The sequence below is a fragment of the Urocitellus parryii genome, chromosome 4 (assembly GCF_045843805.1).
Source record: "Urocitellus parryii isolate mUroPar1 chromosome 4, mUroPar1.hap1, whole genome shotgun sequence".
In the NCBI taxonomy this organism is placed as follows: domain Eukaryota; kingdom Metazoa; phylum Chordata; class Mammalia; order Rodentia; family Sciuridae; genus Urocitellus; species Urocitellus parryii.
In genome coordinates, this window is record NC_135534.1 from 113,188,782 (window position 1) to 113,215,079 (window position 26,298).

General features: G+C 36.3%; 1 protein-coding gene across 1 annotated transcript in view; it reads right to left on the reverse strand.

The window, feature by feature from the left end:
- Cdon (cell adhesion associated, oncogene regulated) overlaps positions 1-26,298 on the reverse strand; it is a 93,936-nt gene that overhangs the window by 32,854 nt on the left and 34,784 nt on the right. The window contains exons 2-11 of the mRNA XM_026404622.2: positions 26,072-26,205; positions 23,873-24,145; positions 22,457-22,603; positions 21,508-21,651; positions 20,381-20,668; positions 18,729-18,998; positions 13,544-13,897; positions 6,857-7,155; positions 5,398-5,572; positions 3,174-3,305 (exon numbers count right to left, since the gene is read on the reverse strand). Coding sequence (XP_026260407.2) covers positions 3,174-3,305; positions 5,398-5,572; positions 6,857-7,155; positions 13,544-13,897; positions 18,729-18,998; positions 20,381-20,668; positions 21,508-21,651; positions 22,457-22,603; positions 23,873-24,145; positions 26,072-26,147 — 2,158 coding nt within the window. The 5' untranslated portion in view covers positions 26,148-26,205. The remainder of the gene's footprint in view (positions 1-3,173; positions 3,306-5,397; positions 5,573-6,856; positions 7,156-13,543; positions 13,898-18,728; positions 18,999-20,380; positions 20,669-21,507; positions 21,652-22,456; positions 22,604-23,872; positions 24,146-26,071; positions 26,206-26,298) is intronic.

Genomic DNA, 26,298 nt, shown 5'->3' on the forward strand with positions numbered 1-26,298 from the left:
GCTATGTTCCATTTCCCATTTAAAAGTGAATGGGAAATGAAATGATCAGATGTAGAAAATAAAAGGAAAGAAAAGTAAAATGAACTGTAGGCTTGATAATTAGCTCTGAAAGACTAAGTTAGTAAATATAATTTTGACTATGGTATTTTAGGTTCATGACCAAGACAATGTGTAAAAAAAAATTATTATTTGGTGCTTTAAGCATTGGTTATAGTTTAGGATAAATTCTCATAATTATGAATTATCTTATTTAAATATTTTTTCTTTATCCACCTAAATTACATAAACATATTCAGCAACCTGCTGGGTATTATATTAACTATTACTATTATATCCTATTTTAATATACCTCAAGATTATGAGCTATTCCAAAATACAGACTGCAAGCAGCAAGTAGAGATAAAATTTGACTATAAAATCAATACTAATAATAGTGGCTGGGGAGAATGTTATTCAGGATGAAAGCAGGAAGACAAGATATATAACCAAAGAAAGATGCTATTAGAAAGACGATCCCCCTGAACATGAAGAAAATGGGGCCAGGGAACTAATTTGGGGTAGCTTTCAATATACCCTAGTCCTCAAATTAGAAGTCCTCAAATTCTACCTGTGGCAGGTAGAAACTGCAGGATTCAATCATGTACCTAACTCATCTCACTGATCAGGTAATTTGGTGGTCATGTAACTGGCTTCCCACCTAGTTCCCACGAGAGAAGGATGCTGAGAGAAACGATCTGGCTTGTATGACAGTTACATTACAAACTATTAAATTGCCATTCTAGTTTACATTAGTCATATTCACTGTGCAATTTGTAAATGTGAGCTGTTTCTCAAGAGACCAAAGATCTTTTGGCATAGTGACAACTAAGTTTCTAAAGCTGGAAAGTGGAGGGGCAACTCTGGGCCATGATGACTGGATTGTGGCAAATCCACCAAGGGAGCCCTGCCTCTTTAGCCTAAGTCACAAAATACTTCCATCCTAACTAGACCTCCTCAATCCTCATTCCAAATACATAAGAAAGAAGAAATAATGTTGAACACAGTACTTATATGAAAACCACAGAATTTTAAAAGCATCATTTAAGGGATAAAAAGAGGAATATATTCAAAGCAGGCAACTTTAATACTTACTGTATTCCTTTTAATTAGAAAGCAATGAAAACAGAATGAATAGAACTGTTAGTGAATCTCTTAAAAATACTAGACCACCAAATGACTTTTTTCCCATTGATTCATATGCGGTTCAAATTCACCAAATACCAAAGGATCAAATAGGAAAAAAAAAGTTACTGGGGAAAATACCTCTATAGAGAAGGATATCTTTCATATCTAAAAGAAACAGCAAGTGACTTTTAACAAGTTGGAAGATATGGACTTGAATAGCAGCTCTGTCTGTATGACCTCAGGCATGCTGCTAGACCTCCTGGAGCCTCATCTCCTAATGTATAAAATGGATAAGCTGCCTTCCTCATTAGTTATTACAAAGATCAAATAAGTCATTTCTTAGGGTTTTCTCTGCTTGGATAACTCCAAACTCAGGACTTTCAGAACTGAATCCATAATCTCCTATTAGCCACACTAGTAAATGATCCCTAGTTGCCCAAGCCCAAATCACCATCTCTCTCCCTCCTTCAATGATGATTTCTTCCTCTAATCACACACGTGACCTCCTCTTCATTCATACTGTTACCATCCTCTTTATTTTTCCAGCCTTACCTTTTGCCATTCCTCCCTCTCCATCTTTAAAATCCGTTAGTTCTTTAGCTCCCAGAGAAAGATAAACTAGGGTGTCATACAAGGCACCTGGCACCTACCTGTCTCCCCGACACTTGCATCATCCTCCCGGCAACCAGTCACAGTAAATAAGATCTCTTATCTCTAAATAAAGCCTGTCATTTGTCCATCTCTGCACAAGGAGATGTCTTTGCGTAGAACCTCTTTTCCTGTTTCTTCACCTCACTGTGTCATTCTTGTCCTCTGAGGCTTAGCTCAGGTTGCTAAAGAGCTTCTCTTGTTGCTATTCATCCTCCTCTGTAAGCGGGGGACTTGAGTATTTCTTTTGTGACCACAGATATAATTTCAAGCAGAAAAAATCAAAATTGTTGTTCCTGGCTTGTCTATGTTACCTACTCTGTTGTTACTAGCTTCATTGTTAATTTCATCCACTCATTAGTGTGGGTTTAGGTATCTCTATCATCCACCATAAACTCCCTGAAAGCAAGGATTATTTTTTTTCCTCTGCTGTTCTAGCATTTAGCAAAGTGTCTTCCACAGGGTTTGTTAAATAAATAAAGTTTTTGATTTTCAAATGTTAACTTTAGTCACATAAAGGTGATACCCATATGAGTAATCTACTTAAGATACTGGAAATGTGCCTTCTCTGAGGTAGAAGAACTGAGGAAACCAAGGCTCATGATATTGACGACAGAGTCAAAGTGTTTTGACCTCATTTTGTCTGAGACAAATTCATGGAAAAGTATAAAAACACGAGAGAGAAATCTACAAACTTTAAGAGCTCAGCAGTGAAATGTGAAGTCTTCCCTAACTGTCCCAAGCATTAGCACAAACACAAAAAGCACTTAGGGGGTTTGGGATTGTGCTCAACAAGCTTGCTGAGCATACACAAGGCCCTGGGTTTGATACCCAGCATATTGGGGGTGAGGCATAGCACACTGTTAATATGAAGTTTAAATTTTAAAAATAAATCTTTTGAATATTTTACTGCACAAAAACTTTAAAAATCCTAAGATTAACTAGATACAGCAATAGTAGTAAATATGACATGTTATCTTTCAGTAAAATAATTTAACATTGTACCACCATACATTCTGAAAAGTCACAAACACACAATAATTCAGATTTTCAGAACTTAAAATGTAAATTTCATTTTTTTTGCTAAAGAAGAGACAAAAAACCCCTTTTCATGAGTTATAAAAACTTGGTAGGAGAACATTTTGAATCTGAGTTTTCTTAGGTAAAATAATAATCATGACACTGGTTGCCAATGTTTAAGGCCTGAATGTTAAAAATGGTTGAAATAGAACCTATTAGAGCTATGTGGAAATATAATTTGAATAACCAATACACTCTATTTCTCTTCCATTTCCCAAAAGCCTGAAATGGGGCAGTTACACACATAAGCAAATAAATAAAATGAAGACTCCTTTCTTTACCTCCACTATGCCTGGCGGAATCTGTAAGCACCACTCCAAAATTGTTGTTTGCTGCCTCTGAAACCACAGGATGCTTAGGGATGCCCACGGGTGGAGAAGAGGCCTGGGAGTTTTTTGATGATGCTGTTTTTTCTAGGAAGGTTTAAAATAAAATAAACGAAAACCACTGCAACATAAGCTTATTTAGGTAACACCTTTTTTTTTTTTAAGATTACTATGAAACTCAACTGACACATAGCTATAGATATGAATTTATCTTCTACAGCATCAAAAGCTATCACCTATATTATATATACTTAACTGAGCTTAGGAATTGATAAAATATTACTTCGTCTTTTTCTTGTATCTTTAAAAGAAAGCTAAAAGTGTCTTCTTGTGAAGAAGTCAAAGGAGGAGAGTGAAGGCTTAAACAATTAGCCCTTTTTTTAACTGTACATATTCCTTAATTTTAAAATAAAATTCATTTTAAAGAACTCCTGCTAAATTTTTTCCACAGGAAAAAGGTCACAATACGTTTCAATATTTCAATAGGCAAAAAGAGACATCAAGTGACTTTTTAAGAAAACTGAAATACATGTTTATTCTTCCATATTTATAAGCTAGAGTCATTATAACTAAGGACTGATGGTGAAAATTAACACAAGATGCATTTAGGAAGTATTCATTATTTTCTGGCCACACTTAGTAATCAGACAGAACAATCTTTCTCAAAGGCTAATAGATAATTTCTTCTCAATCCTTAGATCTCCCTTTTATTACACTGACAAACTGAAAAACTCTTCCACCCAGTTCCCATCTCCACCCACTGATTCCTGGCCAGCCATGATGGCATCTTCAATCAAGCCTTCCCTCCCAATTGCTCCACAGGACGATCCTTCCCATGTACTCTTGCACCCTGTTTAGAAATCTCCTAGCACCTGTCATATGTAGGTATCTTTGCCTACATCCCTGCCTTCCTCCAGTCCACCTGCACTTCATGCCCTATTAGCAGAGAATCACCAGTTAGCACATCACATCACTGCTCTGCTCAAAAGCTCCAGCTCACCTAGAGGAAAAATAAAAGTCCTTGCAAAATACACAGAGTACTGTGTGATTTGACTACCCTGTCATCTCCCTGAGCACCTTTCCATAATAGCCACCCCCTCCTTACTTTGCTCATGTCACAGTGGCCCCTTGATATTTCTAGGGGTCATGATAATCATACCCCACCCTGGGGCCTTGGGACCTGCTCTTCTCTGCTAAAAATGTTCTTTCCCCTGATACCCGCATGACTTTCTACTTTCTCTCTTTCAAGTTGCTCTGCAGCTGATCACTAGTTGAGGACTTCCCTGGCCACCTGCTTAAACTGTAACCACTCCTCCCTATACACTTTAAGTATCTGTCCCCTAATTCATTTCACTTGTTAAGACTACCTTCTAAAAAGACTTATAACTTAAGTATAAGGCTATCCCAACTAAAATATGGGCTCTGTGAGGGCAAGGAGTTTTGCCTATTTTGTGTACTCAGTAAATATTATCTGAACAGAATTAAATTCTGTCTTGCTGATATTTAAGTATATATCTTACCTTTCCTATCAAAGCATAGCTCAACTAAGATGGCTCTTGTCATGTCCATCTCTGTCTTCCCTGCATCACCTATCCTAAAGCCTTGCATATCACAAGCTTTCGAAAATATTTTTGGAGCTGGGTCAAGTGGTACATATCTGTAATTCCAGCAGTTTGGGAGGCTGACGCAAGAAGGTTGCAAGTTCAAGAGGCCAGCCTGGGCAACTTAGCAAGACCCTGTATAAAAATAAAAAATAAAAAGGGCCATTGATACAGTTCAGTTGTAGAGTGACCCTGAGTTTAATCCTCAGTACCACACACATACACATATAAATATACATATATTCTCATATATTTATATATTTATGTGTGTGTGGGTGGTACTAGGGACTGAACCCAGGGGCACTCTACCACTGAACTGTATCAATGGCCCTTTTTGAGATATATATATATATGTAAAATTTACCTATGGAATATTAGATGGACTAGTATAACACAACTGCCCCAATGTGGCAGGAAAAAAAGAGATGCTACAATGAGTTTGTTTATATCCAAGAATTATAGCCAAGAATTTATATCTTGCATTTATATCCAAGAATCTCTACTATATAGAAGGATTCTTACTAATAAATTGACATCAAGAGAGCCAGATCATTCTTCCAATAGAAATTCATACTCACCTTTGCTGGTTCGGAAGGTGAGCATGGCTGGCTGACCCTCACCTGCAGCACTTCTTGCCACCATCAAAACTTCATAAAGACTGGATGGCTCCAGTTCAGTTAAATGCAGCTCATTTTCACTTCCTGGGACTCGAACTGTGTGCCAGCTTCCCACGATACCAGCACCATCGTCCAGCTGCTCAAGAGAAATCCCAGAACAATGGGAGACAGAGGGCAGAAACTTTTCATCAAACTTGATAAACTAGATAAAACTTGATAAAAACTAGAATTCATTTAATTCTACAGAAGTTTGAGGAGGTGATGTACTATTATAAGTAAATTAGACACAATACTTTCTACATTAAGAAATATAAGAAGGAAGAACTCTTGTAAGAAGACTCCCAGCCCCATTGGCCCTCCCAGAGTCCATTCCCTTTGACCTGTAATGGGGACAATACCACCTTTCTTACTGGATTAATGGAAAAAAACATATGTAATATTATTGGTAATACATAAAACATAGAATAAATATGTGATAAAGATAGTATATTAAATGTTTGTATATATATGAATTATATATTTCTAGCATTCTTGCTTCATGTTTTGAAATTGTTCACTATGTGTTGGAGGAGATAAAAGAGATCCAATCAGTTATTTCTTGATTAATGAAACCAAGAACAAATATTGCATGAGGCTTTAGGGTGAATAGTATTACCAGCAAAACTTACTTTCCTCATCTAGCATCATTACAATAGAAATCGTGGATAAACTTCTCAGTGTCATCACCTTAGTTTTTCCAGTCATTAAAAATAACAGATGATCATTAACTAAACAATTCAATAATAGATACCAAAATGTGTTACAGAGAGAAAGTGATTTTAAATATGAGTATTTCTCCTCACATTTTGTTGGTTTATTTTATTAAGAGAGGAAAACTCCTTTTGCTTTAATAAAAGCCCAGGGAGGACCATGAAGGAAAAACATTATCTGAAGAATGAATGAGACAGGCCCAAGATTCACCAAAGTAAATGACAGAACAATATAAGATTTTAACACAATTAAGAAGACAGCCCAAAATGCAAACAATAGTCAGAGATTATGCCAGAAGATTTCATTTAAACAGTTGTTTCTAATAAGAAGCTGCTCTACTTGCTGAATAAACTGTATTCTACTGCTAGCAAGGAATGCAATTATGGTTTTGAAAGTGGTTTACAGAGCCTGGCACCCAAGATAAAAAAAATTCTATGTGGTTATTGAGTGTTTAGAATCCCAATTAGGGGGGAAATTATTTAGATGTCATTCTTACTGCTTTCATAAACCTGGTTAATCCAGCATGACTAGGGGGATATTTATGATAAATTCATCATTCTGGAAGCACTTCTGTGTCCTGCCCTTCCACAAATGTAAAAGATAATACTAACACAGTATACAAACAGGTTATATTGTGAGAAGATAAAAGTGATAATTGAGTAGGTGTTACCTTTCGATATTTCACAAAATAGGCATTGATGGGCAGTCCGCCATCTTTTCCTGCCCTCCAAACCAGGTTGTATGTGTCTGGCGTATGGGTTTGTGGGGGGCTCAGGATGATGGGGGCATCAGGGGCAGAGGTGCCACTGGCATTCTTCTCTGATAATGATTCCACTCCACTGGGATATATTTTCATTGGAATTGAGCTCAATAAGCCAGAGTCTGAACCATCTCTTTGGTCTCTTTCATCATTCTGGGTAGCATCAGAAGGTGTGACTGTTTCTGCTTTCGTATTTGTTTCAAAAGGAACTGGACAGAGAGAGAGAATGAGACAAGACAACTTGATGAAGTCACTATGTCAGTATCTTCTATCCAGTTAGTGATACTGACATTATTAGCACAATTAGAGTCCTAGAAGTTAAAATAGATAACATGTCAATGTATCACTCATGACAACATCTAATCTCTAGTAGCAAATCACTTGCTCAGGGGAGAGCAAATGAATTGTTTGGAAAAACAATTGCATGATGGAATAGTTGAGTGGCTTAAAGATGTTATTTTTGTTTTGCTCAGTACTAGTATTCCCTCTTCTGCAACAATAATTTGCTAGTTTAAACTCAAAAGTTTTAAGTTGAAGAACATTAGGTTTCACCTCCAGTTGGTAAATGAAACACAATGGGCAACACATTCCACCAGGAAAAAAGTGAAAGTGATAATAACAAAGGATCAAGATTTAGGATCTTACCTACCAGGTAGCTAACTAAGTCTCCAAAGATACTTTCCAGAATTCATCCTCATGCGCAGTCCCCTCCTGCACTGAACCCAGGTTCAAGTTTTGAAGAAGGTCTGACACTTCTACTTTCATTTGTGCTCTTGGGAATCTAGCTACATGTCCGAGCTAGCCATGTGTATGCTACACGGACAGAGACGGAGATGTGCCTCCATAAAGGTGTTACATGTGAGTAAAGCTACTTTGGCTGTTTCAGCCCCCAGGTGCCCTCTAATTACAACTTGTATTATAAACCCAGCAAGGCCAGCAGAAGAACTGCCCAGTTGCATCTAATTAACAATCACAAGCAATAACAAAGGGGTTGTGATTTTAAATCACTAATCTTTGGGTATCAATTATGGAGCAATAGGTTCCCCATCCAATAGACTCCTACACAACACAACAACCTTTAAGAAAGAGGGAAGAAATGGAACTAACAAGACCAACATAGAAAAAGTTTTTGAAACAAGTCAGTTCCTATTCCTGATAAAAAACAGTGAAGAAACTAGAGATAGAAGGAACATATCTCAACATCATAAAGCCTAAATGTGACAAACCCAAAACCAACATCATACTGAACAAGGAAAAACTGAAAACATTTCTTCTAAAATATAGAAGACAAGGATGTCTACTCTGATCACTCCTATTCAATATAGTACTTGAATGCCTTGCCAGAGCAATTAGGAAAGTAAAAAATATAAATAAGAAAGAAAGTAATCAAATTACCAACTGTTTGCAAATGATATGATCCTATACTTGGAAGATCTGAAAAGCTCAATCAGAAGACTGCTAGAGGTAATAAACACATTCAGCAAAGTAGCAGTACGCAAAATCAACATACAAAAATCAATAACTTTCCCATAAACCAAAATGAAATAGCTGAGAAAGAAATCAGGAAAACAATCCTATTCACACTAGCATTAAAAAAAAAAAAAAAAACCCGAGAAGTTGAAAGACCTAAAATCATAGAACACAGAAGAAAGAAACTGAAGAAGACACTAGAAAATGGAAAACTTCCCATGTTCATGGATAGGCAAAATTAATATCGCTAAAACAATCATATTACCAAAAGCAATATACAAATTTATCACAATATATAACATCAAATTATACTACAGAGCTATAGTAACAAAAATTACATAGTACTGGCATAAAAACAAACACATAGACCAATGGAAAAGAATAGAAGATACAGACAACCCACACAAATGCAGCCATCTGATCCTTGACAAAAGTACCAAAACATACATTTAGAGAAAATGCAGACTTGTTAGTTGCACATGGTGGCACATTCCTGTAATCCCACTGACCTGAGAGGCTGAGACAGGAGGATCACAAGTTCAAGGAAAGCCTCACGAATTTAGATTTTTGTCTCAAAATTAAAAATGAAAAGGGCTGGGGATATAGCTCTGTGGCGAAACATCACTGAGTTCAAAACCCAGTACCCCACCCACCAAAATAAAGAAAGAAACTTGGGGCTGGGGATGTGGCTCAAGCAGTAGCGCGCTCGCCTGGCATGTGTGGAGTGCTGGGTTAGATCCTCAGTACCACATAAAAAATAAAGATGTTGTGTCCACCAAAAATTAAAAAATAAATATTAAAAAATTCTCTCTTAAAAAAAAAAAGAAAGAAACTATCAAACTGAAGATAGATAAAACAAACAGCCTTAATAGTTGGTACTAAACAGCATTACCTATTGGGCAGCTCGTCTCCAAATATATATCCCAGAATTCCCACTTTTTCATAGTCCCCTCCCACCATGTACACTAACAGCATACAGATTATATGGAAGAAAGTAAAAATAATTTATTTGTACTGAAAAAATAGGCTCATACGTTCAAAAAATTACTGAGCACATGTTATATGCCAAGCACTATTCCAGATATTTAATTCTACAACAGTCTTAGGTAAAGAGTAATACTTCCTGCTACTTTACAGATGAAGAAATTAAGGTTCTGAGAGACTAAGTGACAACAGCTGTCAGAAGATTGTTAGTGGTGTTGCCATTAAAAAAAAAAAAAAGGAGAGCAGTTTATGAATACAAATATCTGCCAGTATAATAAATCCAAAGGATTGACAGCTTGCTTTCTCTCAAGTGCTATTAATACTGGCAACAAAAAGGTCTCCTGTTATTCACTCCTGGGTGGAGGAAGGGAACCGAGGAAAACACATGTTTTAGCTACACTTGAAGTCAGATTCCTGGTAAGAGGTGGGTTGTTTTTAGGAGAACTACTGCATCTTAGAAGAGAACTAAAGAAAACCAGATTAACTTTAAGGTCAGTTCTCTGTTAGTTTAAAGAGAAAAATGACATCCCAGAGCATCCTTCATCAAGAAAACAAGAAGTCAGTGAGAAAATAAGGTAGAAGAATACTATTTAAATTCACTAAGACAACTTGAAAATATTGCTCCTGGCATGGCTGTGTTTACCTAGTGAGTCAGATATGCAGTGGACATTCAGGGTTGAACTGGTGCCTGTTAATGCAGAGAAATGGACTCTCCAATTGGAGGTAATTTGCTGTGGCTTGGGGTGATGTGGAAGGATCTTTGTATCATTAGTAGTTTCATGGATCCTCTGGGCAGCTGACCACTGGGAAGTGGTATCTGGCCACAGGACAGTTCCCACACTACATGACATTTTATTTATACAGAGGGATTAAAAAAATATGCTGCTGCCTGTCTACTGCAAGAATATCAAAATTTCTTTTCTGTTATTCAGGGTGTAATGCAACTTTTCCACAACACTTATTTAAAAGGGGATCCAATTAACCTCTGCTGTTCCCAATTATATAACTTGGGCACTCACAAGTTATTAGATATGATTTTAAAGGTTTTAACAGTATAGATGCTCCTAGGTTGATGGTCAGGTTATAACCCAAAAACCTCATGGAAATGGAAAATACAGTTAAACTGGAAATGCATTTATTACTCTTAACTCACTGAATACAATGACTGAGCAACATAGTACTCTATAAAGTGTCAGTCGTTCACCATTGTAATGGAATGGCTGATAGTGAGCTGCAGCTCACTGCCACTGCCCACCATCACGAGATTATCATACTTCTGATTATTAACCCAGGAAAAGAGCAAAATTCTACTAAATGAGTTTTTACTAAATGAACATCACTTTCACATAATGAAAAAAAATCTGTAAATCAGTTGGACACAGTGGCACATGCCCTGAAATACCGGGGACTTTGGAGGCTAAGGCAGGAGGATCTCAAGTTTGAGACAACTTAGCAAGACCTTGTCTCAAATATAAAAAATTTAAAAAGGGCTGGGGTGTGTAGCTCAATGTTAGCGCAACCTCAGACCATTGCAAATTGGAGATTGCCTGTACTTTCAGAGTTCAGGCAATACATGCTCTCACATGTATTATCTAAATTTATCTTCAAACAACTCCACAAATGAGTAGAAGAGACATTTAATAATTTTTAAGATGGATTGGTTTTTGAATTAGAAAAAAAGATGAATAAAAACTATATCAATGTCAGTGAATTTCCTAATTAAATAGGGAATACAACCACATCTGTCCAAGATATTCCCACTGTCACTATGCATACCAGCAACCCCCACCCCACACTACTTTAGGAAGCCCAGGGCAACTCCCATTTTAGTTTTGAAGATATACATCGAAGACCTCATAAACCCAAGGTCCCTGGAAATTAAAAAAAAAAAGAGAGAAAGGAGAGCATCATCTTTTTCTTGGACTATCTCACTCTCCCTTCGTAATAAAAGTAAATGACTCAGTACACTAGATTTGATAAGGCTCAGATTCCTATTTTTTAAAAAAGTGGGTTCTAATTCACTGCTTCAAGTTCAATAAACTCAGCTAGGTCTCAATAATTATTACAGAGCATGTAAAAGAGATAACAGAAGAACACACAGGTAGGATGTTACTGATGGGATTATTACACATAAAAGTGGTAGCCATTAACTGTTCAGAATCATGTCTGGCAGTAGAAGCTTTACATAAATACAAAGTATAAGGTTAAGACTGTTACTATCTAGTTATTATTAAATTATAGTTATCCATTTTATAAATTATATATATATATATATATATATATATATATATATATATATATATATATATAGTTTAGGAAAGCACAAAATCCTGGAGCAAGGGAGAATCTTAAAGATCTTCTAATCTAAACAATTTGTGTAATTTCTAAGGGCTTCAGATTTTTGAGAAAGTTGGACAAAATATCTAGTTCCATCAACCATGACATGTATGTCTCCTTATTTCATATATTTACATAAAATAATCAGTTCTGCTAAATTCTACCCAAGCAGCTCCTGCATTATACCTATCACAAAGCTAAAAGTAAAAGCGAAGTCACTCTTACTTTTGCCAACTGGAATAGATATATAAATATGAACACATATATGCATACACATATTCATATATATGTATAAATTTATACAACACCCAAGCACCTTCCTAAGAGTTCTTTTTTTTTTGATAGAGTTCTTAAGGTTACTAAAATCACAACTAATTCTTCTTTTCGTTAAATATCACCACAATGGAAACCTGTAATAATAGTTAATAGTTATCATAACCTAATAATTGATGTTCATGAAAAGCTTTCTGTTACCAGACATAATTTTAAGAAGCTTACATGTATTAGCTACTTGAAATCTCACACTAATCCTATTGTGAGCAGGACACCTTCACAACACCTGTTACACAGGTGAGGCAAAAAGCACAAAGTTCAGTAACTGGCCCTGGATTACAAAGCTCTGTGTATCAGAGCCAGGGCTCTAACAGCCCACAGGCCTCAACTCCACATCATTTCCACCTCTACCATTCTGGAGTAGCCCAAGGTAGAAACAGAAGTCACTGGCCTTCCCCACTTATCTCCCAACTTCCAACTTCATCCAGAGCTAGAAGCTCCTTATTTGCATCTGAAAATAAATTGGAGTGCATACATCCAAACTCTGCACACTTCAAACATCACTCTTCTGCCAAAGACCACTCACTGGCCCCACCTCTGGTTTAATGGCACCCATACACTGATGGTGTGGTCTATACTACGGAGGATAGGACAGGCAAAAAAGACCTGTGTGGAACCAGACTGTGAATTCATTAAAGTAAGAAATTCTGGAGCCCCAGACCTCTTACCAGAAACAAGAATGTGGACTCTAGGATCAGGATAAGCACTGACTTTGACTCCATGAGCTCTGAGGATCCAGACAGAAAGGTACCACAGGAAGCCCTTCAATGTGGAGGACTAGGGCAGGGACCTCAGTTGACCATCACTAAAGGCAGAACTGAATATTCTGACTCTCAGAGACAAATATGGCAACAATCTCTTAAACTGATCAATCAGTTGTTAAAGAACCAATGATATAAGGTTTGAATTCGAATTTCATTAACTTTGACTTAATTTTCATTACTATTGACATTCTACATGCCTATATTTCAAAAATCATGTAACATTAAGTTATTACCATAAAAAACAGCAGCTTATAAATACTATGATTCATCCTATTAGAAAAGTAATTTGGGGTAAGATAGGGAAAATACATAGATACAGGTATTATTTGATAGGACCATAAGTTTGTACTCTCAATGAAGGCAAACCTATAGACTTTGAATACTACACTTATCAAGGATTTGTCTAAAAAAAGTCAGCAATAGCATTATCAGTAGCTCAGAAAACCAAAAACATTAATCCCAAAGTCAAGTTATAGTTTGAGCTTGCTCCCAACTAAAACCATACTATTTGACAAGCAGGCACTTAACAAAAACACTAGAAATAGAGAAGGACATTCATCTAATTCACAGATGGAAAAATACCCCAAAACACAGTTCTACATTCACTGTTACAGGGGCTGCATTTATTAAAATGACATATTTCTAATCACCTTTTCTCTTACTATAAAAAGAGATTATGCAACTGAGGAAAATACTAATGGAAACTCACCAACTATAAGAAATGCCTCTGACTGTGTGGTGCCATGATCATTTGTAGCTTCGCAGATGTATTTCCCAGCATGCTCCTGAGTAACAGCCTGAATAGAGAGCGAGCTTGAGCCAGCTCGGGACATGATGAAGTAGACAGGCTCTGGGTCAAGGGCTCCGGGTCTTAATAAGTGTGACTTTCGAGATTTAGACCTAAGGACTTGAGATGGATGGCTGGTTATCAATCCGTGGGCGCCATACCAACGAATGACTGGAACTGGCACTCCAGTGGCATTGCAGGACAAAGTCACAAAGTCTCCATCTACCACTCTGGCACTTGCTGGTGCAGTAATTATAACTGGCTTAAATCCACTGTCTGTAAAAAAAATAATTCACATACCAAAATTAGAAACATTATAGTCTCTATGCTGCAAAATAATTTCATCCTTTTACAGAAATGTAATAGTAATGATTAGAACAAAGATATTTCCCTTCCGATTGGTTCCTGTCTCAATTTTTACAAAGTGCAACTGTCAATAAAAAGTAACATTTTCATAACTGTGGGCCTCTAGACATTCCTACATATATTTCTTAACCTTTCAGAAAAGGATTGTATATAAGGAATCTATTGAGAGCTTTCCAATAGGGATACTATACATATTTGACCACGGTAAATACAAGAGGTGAAGCCAAAACTTTAGACTTTAATGTGAAAAAGAGATGTAAATGATATAAAACTATCTTTTCAAGAAAATGGTCAATTCTGGGATAATCTGATTATAAAAATCCTGGGAGGGAAAAATCCTATTTTAAATAAAATTTATACACAATTTCTTATCATCCATACGAACAACATTGATACTTCTAAATTAAAGTGGCAGCAAGTCTCTCCTTTTAGTACTGGTATTCTGGGCAATATTTTTAAGTAGCCTACCATGGAATATTGATCAACACAAAAGATATCTTTGCTCTTGTCTAATTTCCAAATTTTTGCAAAGTGAGTGAGTGTAAAATGCTATTTCACCAGTCATGACCTGCAAATCCCTGAGTGCTAACAAAGGTGAACATCATCTTTTCATGTGTTTACATACAATTTCTATTTTTCCTTCTCTGTGAAATGCCTTTGTTAATTTTTCTATGGTGTCATTTATCTTTGGAAAATGGATCAGAGTTCTTTGTGTATAATATACACTATTCTTTTGTTTAGTTGTGTAGGTTACTAGTATCTTCCCTTAGTTTACTGTTTCTTTTCACTTTCAATAGTATCTTTTATTTTTTTATTTTATTTTATTTTTTAGAGAGAGAGAGGGAGGGAGGGAGGGAGAGAGGGAGAGGGAGGGAGAGGGAGGGGGGAGGGAGAGAGAGAGGGAGAGAGAGAGAGAGAGAGAGAGAGAGAGAGAGAGAGAAACTTTTTAATATTTATTTTTTAGTTTTCGGCGGACACAACATCTTTGTTTGTATTTGGTGCTGAGGATTGAACCCGGGCCGCACGCATGCCAGGCGAGCGCGCTACTGCTTGAGCCACATCCCCAGCCCCTCAATAGTATCTTTTAATAATGAGTATATTTTCATTTCAATGTAGTCATATGATTTTAAATTATTCTTTTAAAACGTATTATTAAAATCAATATTGATTATACATATTCTCTCATTTCTGAATCAGTTTCTAAGGTCATCAAAATACTTTGATTACATTTTAATTGGAATACTATCTACAGAAAAAATTTTTGAAAGATAAAACAACCATATAATACTGAATTTTGCTATCTATTGACTGGTATATCTTCCTATATAACTGTCTGCTTTAAAGGAGCTAATATTTTCTTAAAATATTTAATTTTTAACTGATATTTTGTTTGTTGCTGGCATATAGAAAGGCAATTGATTCTTGTTTATTGGCCTTCATCCAACCACTTTGATAAATACCATTATTTCTAATAATAAGATATGTTATGATCAAAATAGCCAGTAAACTATTTGGATATTGTATAATGGCAATCATGTCAGCTTATAAATTAGTAACTATTTGGGTTCTTATTTCTCTTCTGCCTTTTTTTGCTGGATAGAATCTACGGTGACTAGAAGAAATTTTAAAGGGAGTGCTTTGGGCTATGCTCCATGCCTAGTGTTTTAGTCAGCTTTTTCACTGCTATAACCAAACACCTGACAAGAACAAATTTAGAGGAGGAAAAGTTTATTTGGCACTCAAAGGTCTCAGTCTACAGACAACTGGCTCCATTGTTCTGGATCCAAGATAAAGCAGAACATCATAGCTGAATAGTGTGGAAGATGAAAGCAACTCAGGACATGACTACCAGGAAGCAGAGAGTTAGTTCCACTCACCAGGGACAAAACAGAAACCCCAAAGGCAAGGCCAAGTGACCCACTCCTCCAGCCATACCCTACCTGCCTTCAATTATCACCCTGTTAATCCCTATAAGTAGATTAACTCACTGGGGTTACAACTATCAATAACGCTCATCATTTAGTCGTTTCACGTCTGAATCTTCTTGCATTTTCTCACACAAGAGCTTTTGGGAGGCCACCTCATCTAAACCATAACACTTAGCATGCTCAAGGCCCTGGGGGGGGGAGGGAGGGAGAGAGGGAGGGAGGAAAAAAGGGAGGGAAGGAAAGGAAGAAAGAAAGTGTTTCTTATATTTCACCATTAAAAATGATGTTTCGTGTAAGTTTTTGTTAGTCTTAGCAAACTAAGAAAATTCCTTTTCATTTCTATTTTTCTGAATGTCTAACATGGATATTGAATTATGTCCAGTGTTTTTGTACTTCCAGTGCATAATCATATTTTGTATCTCCTTTATTAGATAAGTGGGTGAAAGACACTTTAAATTTTCTGATGGATTTCTGGGATAATTGCTTGATCAAGAGGTATTTTCTTTCTTACATATTGCTGGTTTACTCATTTTTCACTTAGTATTTTTATATGTACGTTCATAAAAAGACTGGCCTTTGATTTTTCTTTTTTGTACCATCCTTTTGTGAATCTGGAATCAGGATTACACTAATTGGAAAGTTCCATCTCTTCCTCTTTTCTGGAAGAGTTGTGTAAGATTTGGAATGATCTGTAACTTGCAAGCTTGGTAGAACCTCCATAAAACCATCTGGTCTGGTATGTTCTCTGTGGGAAGATTTTCAACTCCTAATTCAATTTCTTTCATAGCTGTAGGACTAGTCAGGCTTTTTATTTACTTAAGTCAGTCTTGTTAAGTCATATTTTTTCCTCAGAATTTGTTCATGCTATAGTTTGGATTTTGAATTGGCCAAAGCCCACCCACCTACTAAAGACTTGGCTGCCAGCTTATGGTGTCCTAAGAGGCCGCAGAACCTTTAAGAGGTAATGCCTAAAGAAATTTAGGTCATTGAGGGCATTACCTTGAGGATATTAAGACCCCTGTCCCCTCCTGTCTTTCTGTTCCCAGTCTCCATGAGATATACAGGCCCCTTCCACGATGACCTCTTGCCACAGGACCAAAGCAACAGGGCCAAGGGATCAAGGACAGATACCTCTGACACCATGAGCCAAAACTAAAGCTTTTCTCTTTTTAAACTCATTGTCTCAGGTGTTTTGTCACGTGATACAAAACTAACACTGTCCACTTCTGTTTATATTTGCAAATTACTGTTATAAAGTTTATCCTAGCCATCTTATTATTTTTGATCTCCATAAGCCTTATACTTGGAGCTCCATTTTTATTCTCATTGTTTATTTTTACCTACTTTCTTTAGTCTTAATCAATTTTGCCAAAGGTTTGCCTATTTTATTAGATTTTAGAAAGAACTAACTCATTGTTTATTGATCTTCTTTATCTTTATTATTTGATTCAGATATGCCCTTATCTATATTATCTCCTTTCTTCTGCTTTCTTTGAATCTATTCTGTTGCTTTTTTCACTTCATTTACTAATTTTCAGCCTTACTAGTCTTCTTCTATAAGCATATAAAGGCTATAAATTTCCCTCTAAATTTTATTTTGGGTACCCCCCCAAAACTTATCTATGGCATTGTTATTATCATTCAGTCTGAAGTATTTTAAATTTCCACTACAATTTCTTTTATGGTCCACGGGTTGGAAGTATAATTTTAAATTTCCAAATACACGGCAAGTTTTTTAAAAACTTACCTTTCTATTATTAACTTTTAAATTAATTACATAAGGTAAAAATATTCACTGTGTCATAGTCATTCTCTGAAATCTGAAATGCTTATAACTCATGAATAATTAATTTTCCTAATATATAAAGGACTCTTACAAATCAAAAAGACTAAAAACCTAGATTCTATAAATGGGCAGAAGACAATGAAGAATCAATATACAGAGAAATAAATCCAAAGGTCTCACAAACATGTAAAAAGAGACCTCTTTTCATCCATAATAAAAGAAATATAGACTATAAGGTATATAACTTCATAACAATTATGGAAAGCAATTCAGTAATAGCTATTAGTAAGTTCATTTCTGGGAATTTCTTTTATAGATACTCACATGTATGGAAAATAATCTTTACAGAAGGACCTTCATTATATAACAACTAAAATGATAGAAGATTAGAAGCAGACATCCATAAGGTACTAGTCAAATTGTTACAACTACATAATAGAATGCTAAAGAGCCATAGTTTTTAAAAGGAATGAAAATACTCTGTTATGTACCATGTAGACAATACCCAAAATACATATTAAGTAAAAAATTTAAAGAATGCCCCTTATGTAGGAAACAGAGAGTGTAACACACATTTTTGTATGTGCGTGTAATGGTTTGTATATGCACAAAGTCAAGAAACTGATAAAATCAGTTAGTTCTAAAGAGGCTGCAGAATAGAAATGAGAGACATAATTTACTATATAACTTTTTAAATTATGTATCTTGAGAACATATTTTTTAAAAATATTTTTTTCCTAATTCTTTTTTTTCCCTCTGGTAGTGGGAATGAAGACAAGGACCTCATGCATGCTAGGCATTCTACCACCAAGCTACATCCTAGTCTAAAAACAATTTTCTAATGAGCTTGATGAAATAAGGTTGTTTCTTCACGAACATGTCTATCTTCCATTAGAAATAAATATGGAAAATTAACATAGTTTTCGTATAGTGTAGCATTATTTCTTTCAGTAAAAAGGGCTTTGTTTTTAATTGCTGCAAAAGCTTATTGTGAAGTTTTATATAATCACATGATCTAAAAGTTTACCTTTTTCGACTTGAAGTCTTCCAGTGGACTGCATAAATCCAATCCCATTATCTGCCACACACTGATACAGTCCAGAGTCTTCCATTGTAACCCCAGTAATTTTCAGTCCATTTCCTGCAGTTAAATGTCGTGAGGAAGGACGAACAGGCTGTGCATTATGAAACCAGGTACGGTTAGGTGCTGGGTTCCCACGAACATCACAAGTGAAAAGTACTGTGGCACCTAGAGATACTTTCTGATCTTCCAGTCCCTTAGAAATTGAAGCATGTTCTGAAAATAAAACATGTAAATTAAACTCTACCCCTCAAGATGTACTTTTTACATTATCACACAGGTCAAATAAAATCTTCTACCAATAACTAGTTGAGGTTGTATTCTTTATTCACATTCTTCCATCTGCTGTGGTCATCAATAAAAATGTTAGAAATATTTTTTAACTTTCCACTAATAGAATAAACCATATATTACTAATAAGATATTGTCTCCTTTTTTAGATAGATTCACCCACTTAACTTTTCCAACACACATATAGTTTCTAATCCTAGGCTTCTTTTAGCATTTATTTCAGGTGACTAGGTTAAAGGAAAGTAATTGTTTCCCTGTATTTCACACTAGACAAGAGCCAGAAAAGAAATCTATTATTCATTTTAAATTCTTTTTATGGTCAAGTCTATTTCGAGGTTAGGTGTATAACAGAGAATAAAAAATAAGTAAATTAGAAAGAAACTTCCTTTAAGAGCCATGAAGTCACTTTGTATTTAGAAAAGTAAACAATTTATCAATATTTACAGCATATGCCTTAAATAAGTAATTATGCATATTAACCTACTCCCGATTATCACCACATGTCCATGTGCACACCCATGTGGGGGGTGCAGGTAGGTGCTGGAGATGAAACCCAGTGCCTCACATATGGTAAGTCAGTGCTCTACCACTGAGCTACACCCCAGCCCAATCACTGCATTATGCAGCCACTTGCCAAATACTTCCTAAATCCCAGTGTTGTGAACCTACATTAGGCCATGAGTGTTAAGTAAATCACTTGGAAAAAATTTACAAAAACTATATTTACTGTGAAATTAATTTTATTTCTGGCTTTCAAGTAAATCTGTTTTGAAAAAGGAAAACATTCTACTATTACACATGACACTAAGGTAAGTGGCTAGTAGAAAAGAAACAGCTTTGAGATAAAGCATATATGTAGAAATAATGCAAATTTTTTAAGCTCGACATAGGTAAAAGCATGCCAAAAGGGAAAAAAATAATAATAAAATAGGTTGATTTTTTTTTTTGAGATGCCATTTTCTAGTCAGTACTCTTAGTTGCTTCTACAGGATGCCACACAGAGATACACATCAGAATTTTCCATTCCATCAGATTCCAGTTTTCTTTTCTCCAGGTCACAGAGAAGGACGCTCTGGACTGGGGGATAGGTTCCCAAGAGCAATCCATGTGAAATGTTCTATGCCACCCAGAAATACAGCCTAATTTAGCAGTCCTTTTGGAAAAAATGAAGCCTTGTTCTGGCTACTGGTGTGAATATTTCTAGATATTCACTGTTTTAGTTTAGCTCACATATGTCCTACAAACATCAGATAGACAAGGATAATGTCCTGATTTGGGGGGGAAAAATTGAGTAAGTGACGTCTTACCGAGTACATTAACCACATAAGTGACATGTTTTACGTCGCCAGATTTGTTGCCCACCACACAGGAATAGTTTCCAGAGTCTGCTGGATCAATGCTAGCAGTGGCAAGATGTGAATGTAACCTTCTCCAGTTGCTTCCCGGTACAGCATCCTGCCCATCCTTCAGCCAATACACTTGTGAGGCTGGGACCCCACTCACCACACACTCCAGGGTTACAGAGCTATGAGAAAGGACAGCCAATGCCTGTGGAAGGGTAGGGTGAAGAATGTGAAACCCATCCAAGGCAGGGCCTAGAAAAGGAAGGGAACACAAAATATTATTAGTAAGGATTCACTTCCAATCTCTTCCCTAGGAAAGCTGTGAGCATCCTCACACTGCTACTTAGTTTTCTTTATACAACAACATTCTAATTAGTAGTGAAATCATTTTTAGCTGAGGATTAAAATGAAAAGATTTTTGTGGTCCTTGAGGGCTACTTCTCAATTATATAACTCTGGAAAGGTAGAATTCTCAACAAGTCCAGAAACCACTCTTTTATGATGCTCAGACTACTGATGGTACCTCAACTCAACAGCCACAATCTATTATTTTAATCATAATTTTTAAAAATTGAGTAGAAAGATCTTTTCCTCATGCCACCCATTCAGCCACCAATGTGATGACCACTGCTATCAAGTTATATTCCTGCTTTTAGTTGTTTTTGTTTGAGCAAAGGGCAAAATTCTCCACACAAATTCACTCTGTCACACCAATCATAACTCCCCTCTAAAAAGTTGCTCTATTTTTTTAAAAATATGTATGGTTTGATTCTGTTATACATTATTGCATTTACTTTTTTTGGGGGGGATAAGACTTTTTATGATAAAACGAAAGAGACCTGGGGCTTGGGTTGTGGCTCAGCAATAGAGCATTCGCCTACCATGTGCGAGGCCCTGGGTTCGATCCTCAGCACCACTTTATTTTATAAAATAAAGGTAGGCGTCCAACTACAACTAAAAAATAAATATTAAAAAAGAGAGAGAGAGAGAGAGAGAGACCTGAAAATGAGCTCTCCTTTCCCAACTATTTTTGAGCAATACTTTTGAGGACTCTTCCTTTGCTAGTAGCCACTGCTCTCCCAAATACTTACGACTCACAAGGAGCTTTTGGCCAATGGGTTCAACTTTTAATTCATGGGTGACAGGATTATAAACTGCACATTTGTATGATCCCTTGTCCTCTGAGGATACATTCAAAATTTGAAGATTTCCTGATGGAAGAATTATGTAATTCCCTGAAGAAGGAAAGGAATGCAGTTAGTCTTCACTCTCTGAAGACCACCACAGCGCAACTAAAACTAACAAGGGTTTGCAGTTGTGTTTAAGATTTATACAGAAGACTAGCAGCAAATAAGCAACCAAGGAAAATTCATTAAATGAAAGAAAAGGAAAGTCAAGGACAAAAATAAAGAGTTGACAGTACTGGCATAACAAAATTTAATCCATCAGAAACATTTTAACAGATGGTGAGTCTGAAAGCACAAGAAGCATATTTAGGCAAAGATACCATGATCACAGCCCTGATGAACCTCTACCTTAAAAGTACTGGCCACATGGTATTTATTCATTGTCTGCCCTTCCCTTTTTTCAATAAATATATATTGAGTTAACTATTTTCTTCCAAACTCAGCAAAGGCACTCATGACACAGCAATAGAGAAAGAGCACAAAGGTCCTGCATGCATGCAACTAGCATTGCAGTAGGGGGTGATGGGTGCAGAGAAAGGAGTACAAAATAAACAAGGAAACAAATATCGAAACAACCCATACCAGGTGTGATAATTCTATAAAGAAAATTGAAGCTGAATAAAGGGTAAAAAGGCACATTATTTTAGAGAGGACCATCTGACTGGTCTTCTCCAAGGAAGTAAAATTGGAGTAGAGACTGGAATGAACTAATGTCTTCATTTCCTCTATTTGACTTCTCAGAGTACAATGTATCTTACCTATTTTCCCAACCACAGTCCCTAGCACACAGAATGCAGTTATGTAAGGAATATTTGTTTTCTGTGTGCTATTAGCTTTTTATAAAAGGACTCACCTGTGGAATGTTTCAGCCATTTCCCCCGGATTTTATAGCGCACTTCAGCTTTAGGATTACTCTCTGGTACTCTGCAGCCAACGAAACCAGTGCTTTTTTCTTCTGCTGTAATAGCATGCTTTGTTGAAGAATCAAAGTCACCAAGAACTGAAATAAATAAGTAAATAAAAGAATGAATGAATGCAAACTTGAGTTCTCTTTCCCAAAGGAAGTCTAAAATTTAGAAACATCAGCCACATGGTGTCTTGTGGTGGCTAATCCCAGTCGTGAGGTTAGTGTGAGCTTTTATCTAAGAAAGCAGCTGGGGCAGAGGCGCCTGGTTGAGGGCTGACAGCTAACTCAAGGCACCCTTTTTGCAGAAGTTGCTGCTTTTAGGGGACTATAAGAAAAACAAACTGCTCCCAAAACACCAGGGAGAACTATAAAGCATAATTATCCCCATTCTATAAAGATAAATCCTTTTCAATGCAGGCCCTCAGCAAAGCTCACTTTCCCGGTTTATAAATGCTCAAAGTGCAATAAAATGGCCTCTGGGGATGACCATAGGACATCAAAAAGCAAAGCAATATGTTGTCTCAGTTATCTGAATATACCAATTCAATCTCAATTCTTTTCAATTTAAGCTCTCTACAGACGGAGGCTGCCTGGAAAGGTTCTTTATTATCTCAGTGCACAGGGAAGTCAGCAGCCTGCCACTAAAACCCAACCCTCCAGTGTGTGTCTTGGAGCTGTCCATGGGTCACAGCTCTATAAAAACATTTACTCTTCTCAGTTATGACAAACTCACTACTCCTGGGGAATCCAGATTTGTTCTGTAAATAGGGGTGCCCTTACAAAGACGTTTTCCATTACTGGAAGCCATCACCATTTAAAAGGCAGATGGCTCAAACTTACTAAGAAAAACCACGCATTCCAGATTTTCCATAAGTTCAATACTCCACATTCCTTTCTTTACAGTCAGTTATTTTTTCCTGCTTCTTTAGCCTGGTTTCAATTAAATTAATTAAAATCACCCAGTAATCAAGGCAAATAAAACAGTTAGATTCAAAAAAAGATAAAGGACTGCATGAAATAAATCAGCATCAAAAAAGACAACAGCTTTGTTATTATTGACATTAAGAACTTTTAAGGAATCACAAAGAAATTGTTTAGAATTCACATTAGAAAACTCTCCTAACTCTGTAACTTAAAAAAAAAAACATCATTTCCATATACCATTGCTACAGATGAAGATACAAGGCTGGGCTACAGAGGGCCAAGTACATTTCCCCAAGATATTCATATGGTGAAGTTAAAGTTGGGATAAGACTTCTACATATCTCACACCAAAGCCCATGTCCTTCCCGCTATTCAAAAATGCCAACACTAACAGTAGTTTCAAGAAAACCCATAGATAATAAACCAGACTGAACTCACCTGCAGGGGATATTGTTGCAGGGCTACTTAGAACTGCACCGATGCTATTGTTGGCAATGCACTGGTAGTAACCCGAAAGGGAGGGGTTGAGAGAAAGGATTGTCAATGTCCCCTGGTGAATCTTAATCTGTTCCATGTTTCTATCCAAATGTTTTCCATTATGCAACCATGAGATGTGAGCAGTCACGGGTTTAGCAGAACAATGTAGTACCACAGGTCTACCAAACTTCTGGACCTCAGAGAGAGGCTCAGAAATAAAATAAGGTGCCAAGTCTATGAGGGAATATTCCCCATGAGGAAACGGGAAGGGTAAGAAGGAGAGGGAAGAGCAGAGAGAAAGAAGAGCACATTAACACATGTCATATGAATCTATAACTAAGGCAACCTCTAATCTATATATGTGGTGATTCTTGTGCTTACAAAAAAGTTCTAGCAAAATTCTCATACAACTTTCTTTTGGAAGAAAAAAAGAGTGAGCAATGTTAGCCTAGGACTTCACAATTTAGGTAGAACAGACAAGAATGCTTATGGTATAAATCAGATATAACACCAATTGCATTAATAAGAAATGGCAAACTACTCTTAACAAAATGGCTTGTAAGAAATGGAAGTAAAAAAGCTGAAGAAGTGAAGATGATTTTCAAAATTAATAGAGTTCTCTCTAATTTTACTAATAGCATTTGACCTGTCAGAGCAAGTCACTCCACAAATAATGGCATGGCACTTCTTAACTACTTTATTATTTTAATATAAAATATTGTTTAACTTTAAAAAAAATTTTTTTTAGTTGTAGTTGAACACAATACCTTTATTTATTTATTTATTTTTATGTGTTGCTGATGCTTGAACCCAGCGCGTTACATGTGCTAGGCAAGCGCTCTACTACTGAGCCATCACCCCAGCCCCTATGTATTAACTTTTAAGAAAACAAAGTTGGGGGAGTCACAAATGAAATAAAAATTTTACTCTTTCTTGAATATAAGGCTTAACATTTTTACTTGGTGTTTGAAACAGCTTAATCTATCATACTAATTCCTTAAGGAACGTGGGTGGGGATGTGGTTCTTATATTAAAATATCAATATAGATCCTCCTCCCTACCTCCATCCCTCCCAAAACAGGAAGAGACGCATGAATATTGTATCTAATAGAATAAAATACTTAAAAGGGAAAAAAAATCAACAAATTGCTGGCTCTTCTTTTATAGAATATTTAATCAGAAATGAAAATTAAAGGAAGTGCCTCTCTTGGCTAAAGCTGGGGTGGCTGTTTAGCAAAACATAAACAGAAATGAAATCACTAAATCAATTTTCACTTGTACATCCAATATAGTTACACAGCAATTTTAATAAATAATAAATATTTTAATAAATAATAAATATTACTCAGTGAGTAGACATGACTATATTTGTACATTCTTACTATTCACCTTTATATATGTCCAAAATAGAGAAAGGAGTGTAGTCCACGTATCTGACTTGGGGCTTGCATACATTTACCAATAAACACATTTAAGCTTTTCAGTAACTCAAAGAAGTAAACAATAAACTAGGCCAGATCCTAGAGGGAGTGGCACACCTGGGATTTGAACCAGGTTCTCTCACTCCAATTTGAACATTATACCATACTGATTCTAAAACTTCTCTTTGGTGGTGGGTAGTCAGTATTTATCCTGTCATCATTACCAAATTCAGAAATTTTTAACATACCCCTTACTGAGAAAATCATAATAGAAAATATTTGAGGGGTGGGTACTGGGGACTGAACTCAGGGTCACTCAATCACTGAACCTTATCCCCAGCCCGTTTTATTCTTTATTTTGGACAGAGTTTCACTAAGTTGCATGGGACCTCACTAAGTTGCTGAACCGGTCCTCAAACTTGTGATCCTCCTTCCTCAGCCTCCAGAGCCAATGGAATTACAGATGTGTGCCACCACACTGGGCTAGGAAATATATTTAAAACAATAAAAGGAACAAATGCAAGGACAAAAATGGGAAGGCCTGCTAATGCCCAAAGCACTACTAGGAGATCCTCAAATTGCTTCATTAATCAAGTTTTTAAGTCAGATAGCTGGTCAAACAAATCTTAGGAACACCTTTAGAAACTGCTATTATTGGCAAAATACTTTAGCTGAAATTTTTTAAATAGGATTAAAATGAGGAAAGGCTTCAGCTCAAACCCCACTATTCTTGTCTTACCTGAACTCACAGAAGAACACAGAATCAAAAGAATAACATACAGCAGTGTCCATAAGGGTCCAAGATCTGGATGCATGGCGTCTGATTCCAGAAGTAGGCAGGAAGACTGTGGAGAACACCCAGGCCTTGGCTCACTAGAAAGCATTCAAAAAGGAAAAAAAAAAATCTAAGACACAAAAATCAATGAAATCTTTCATCTGAACAACGAGAGTTGTGAGCATGATGAC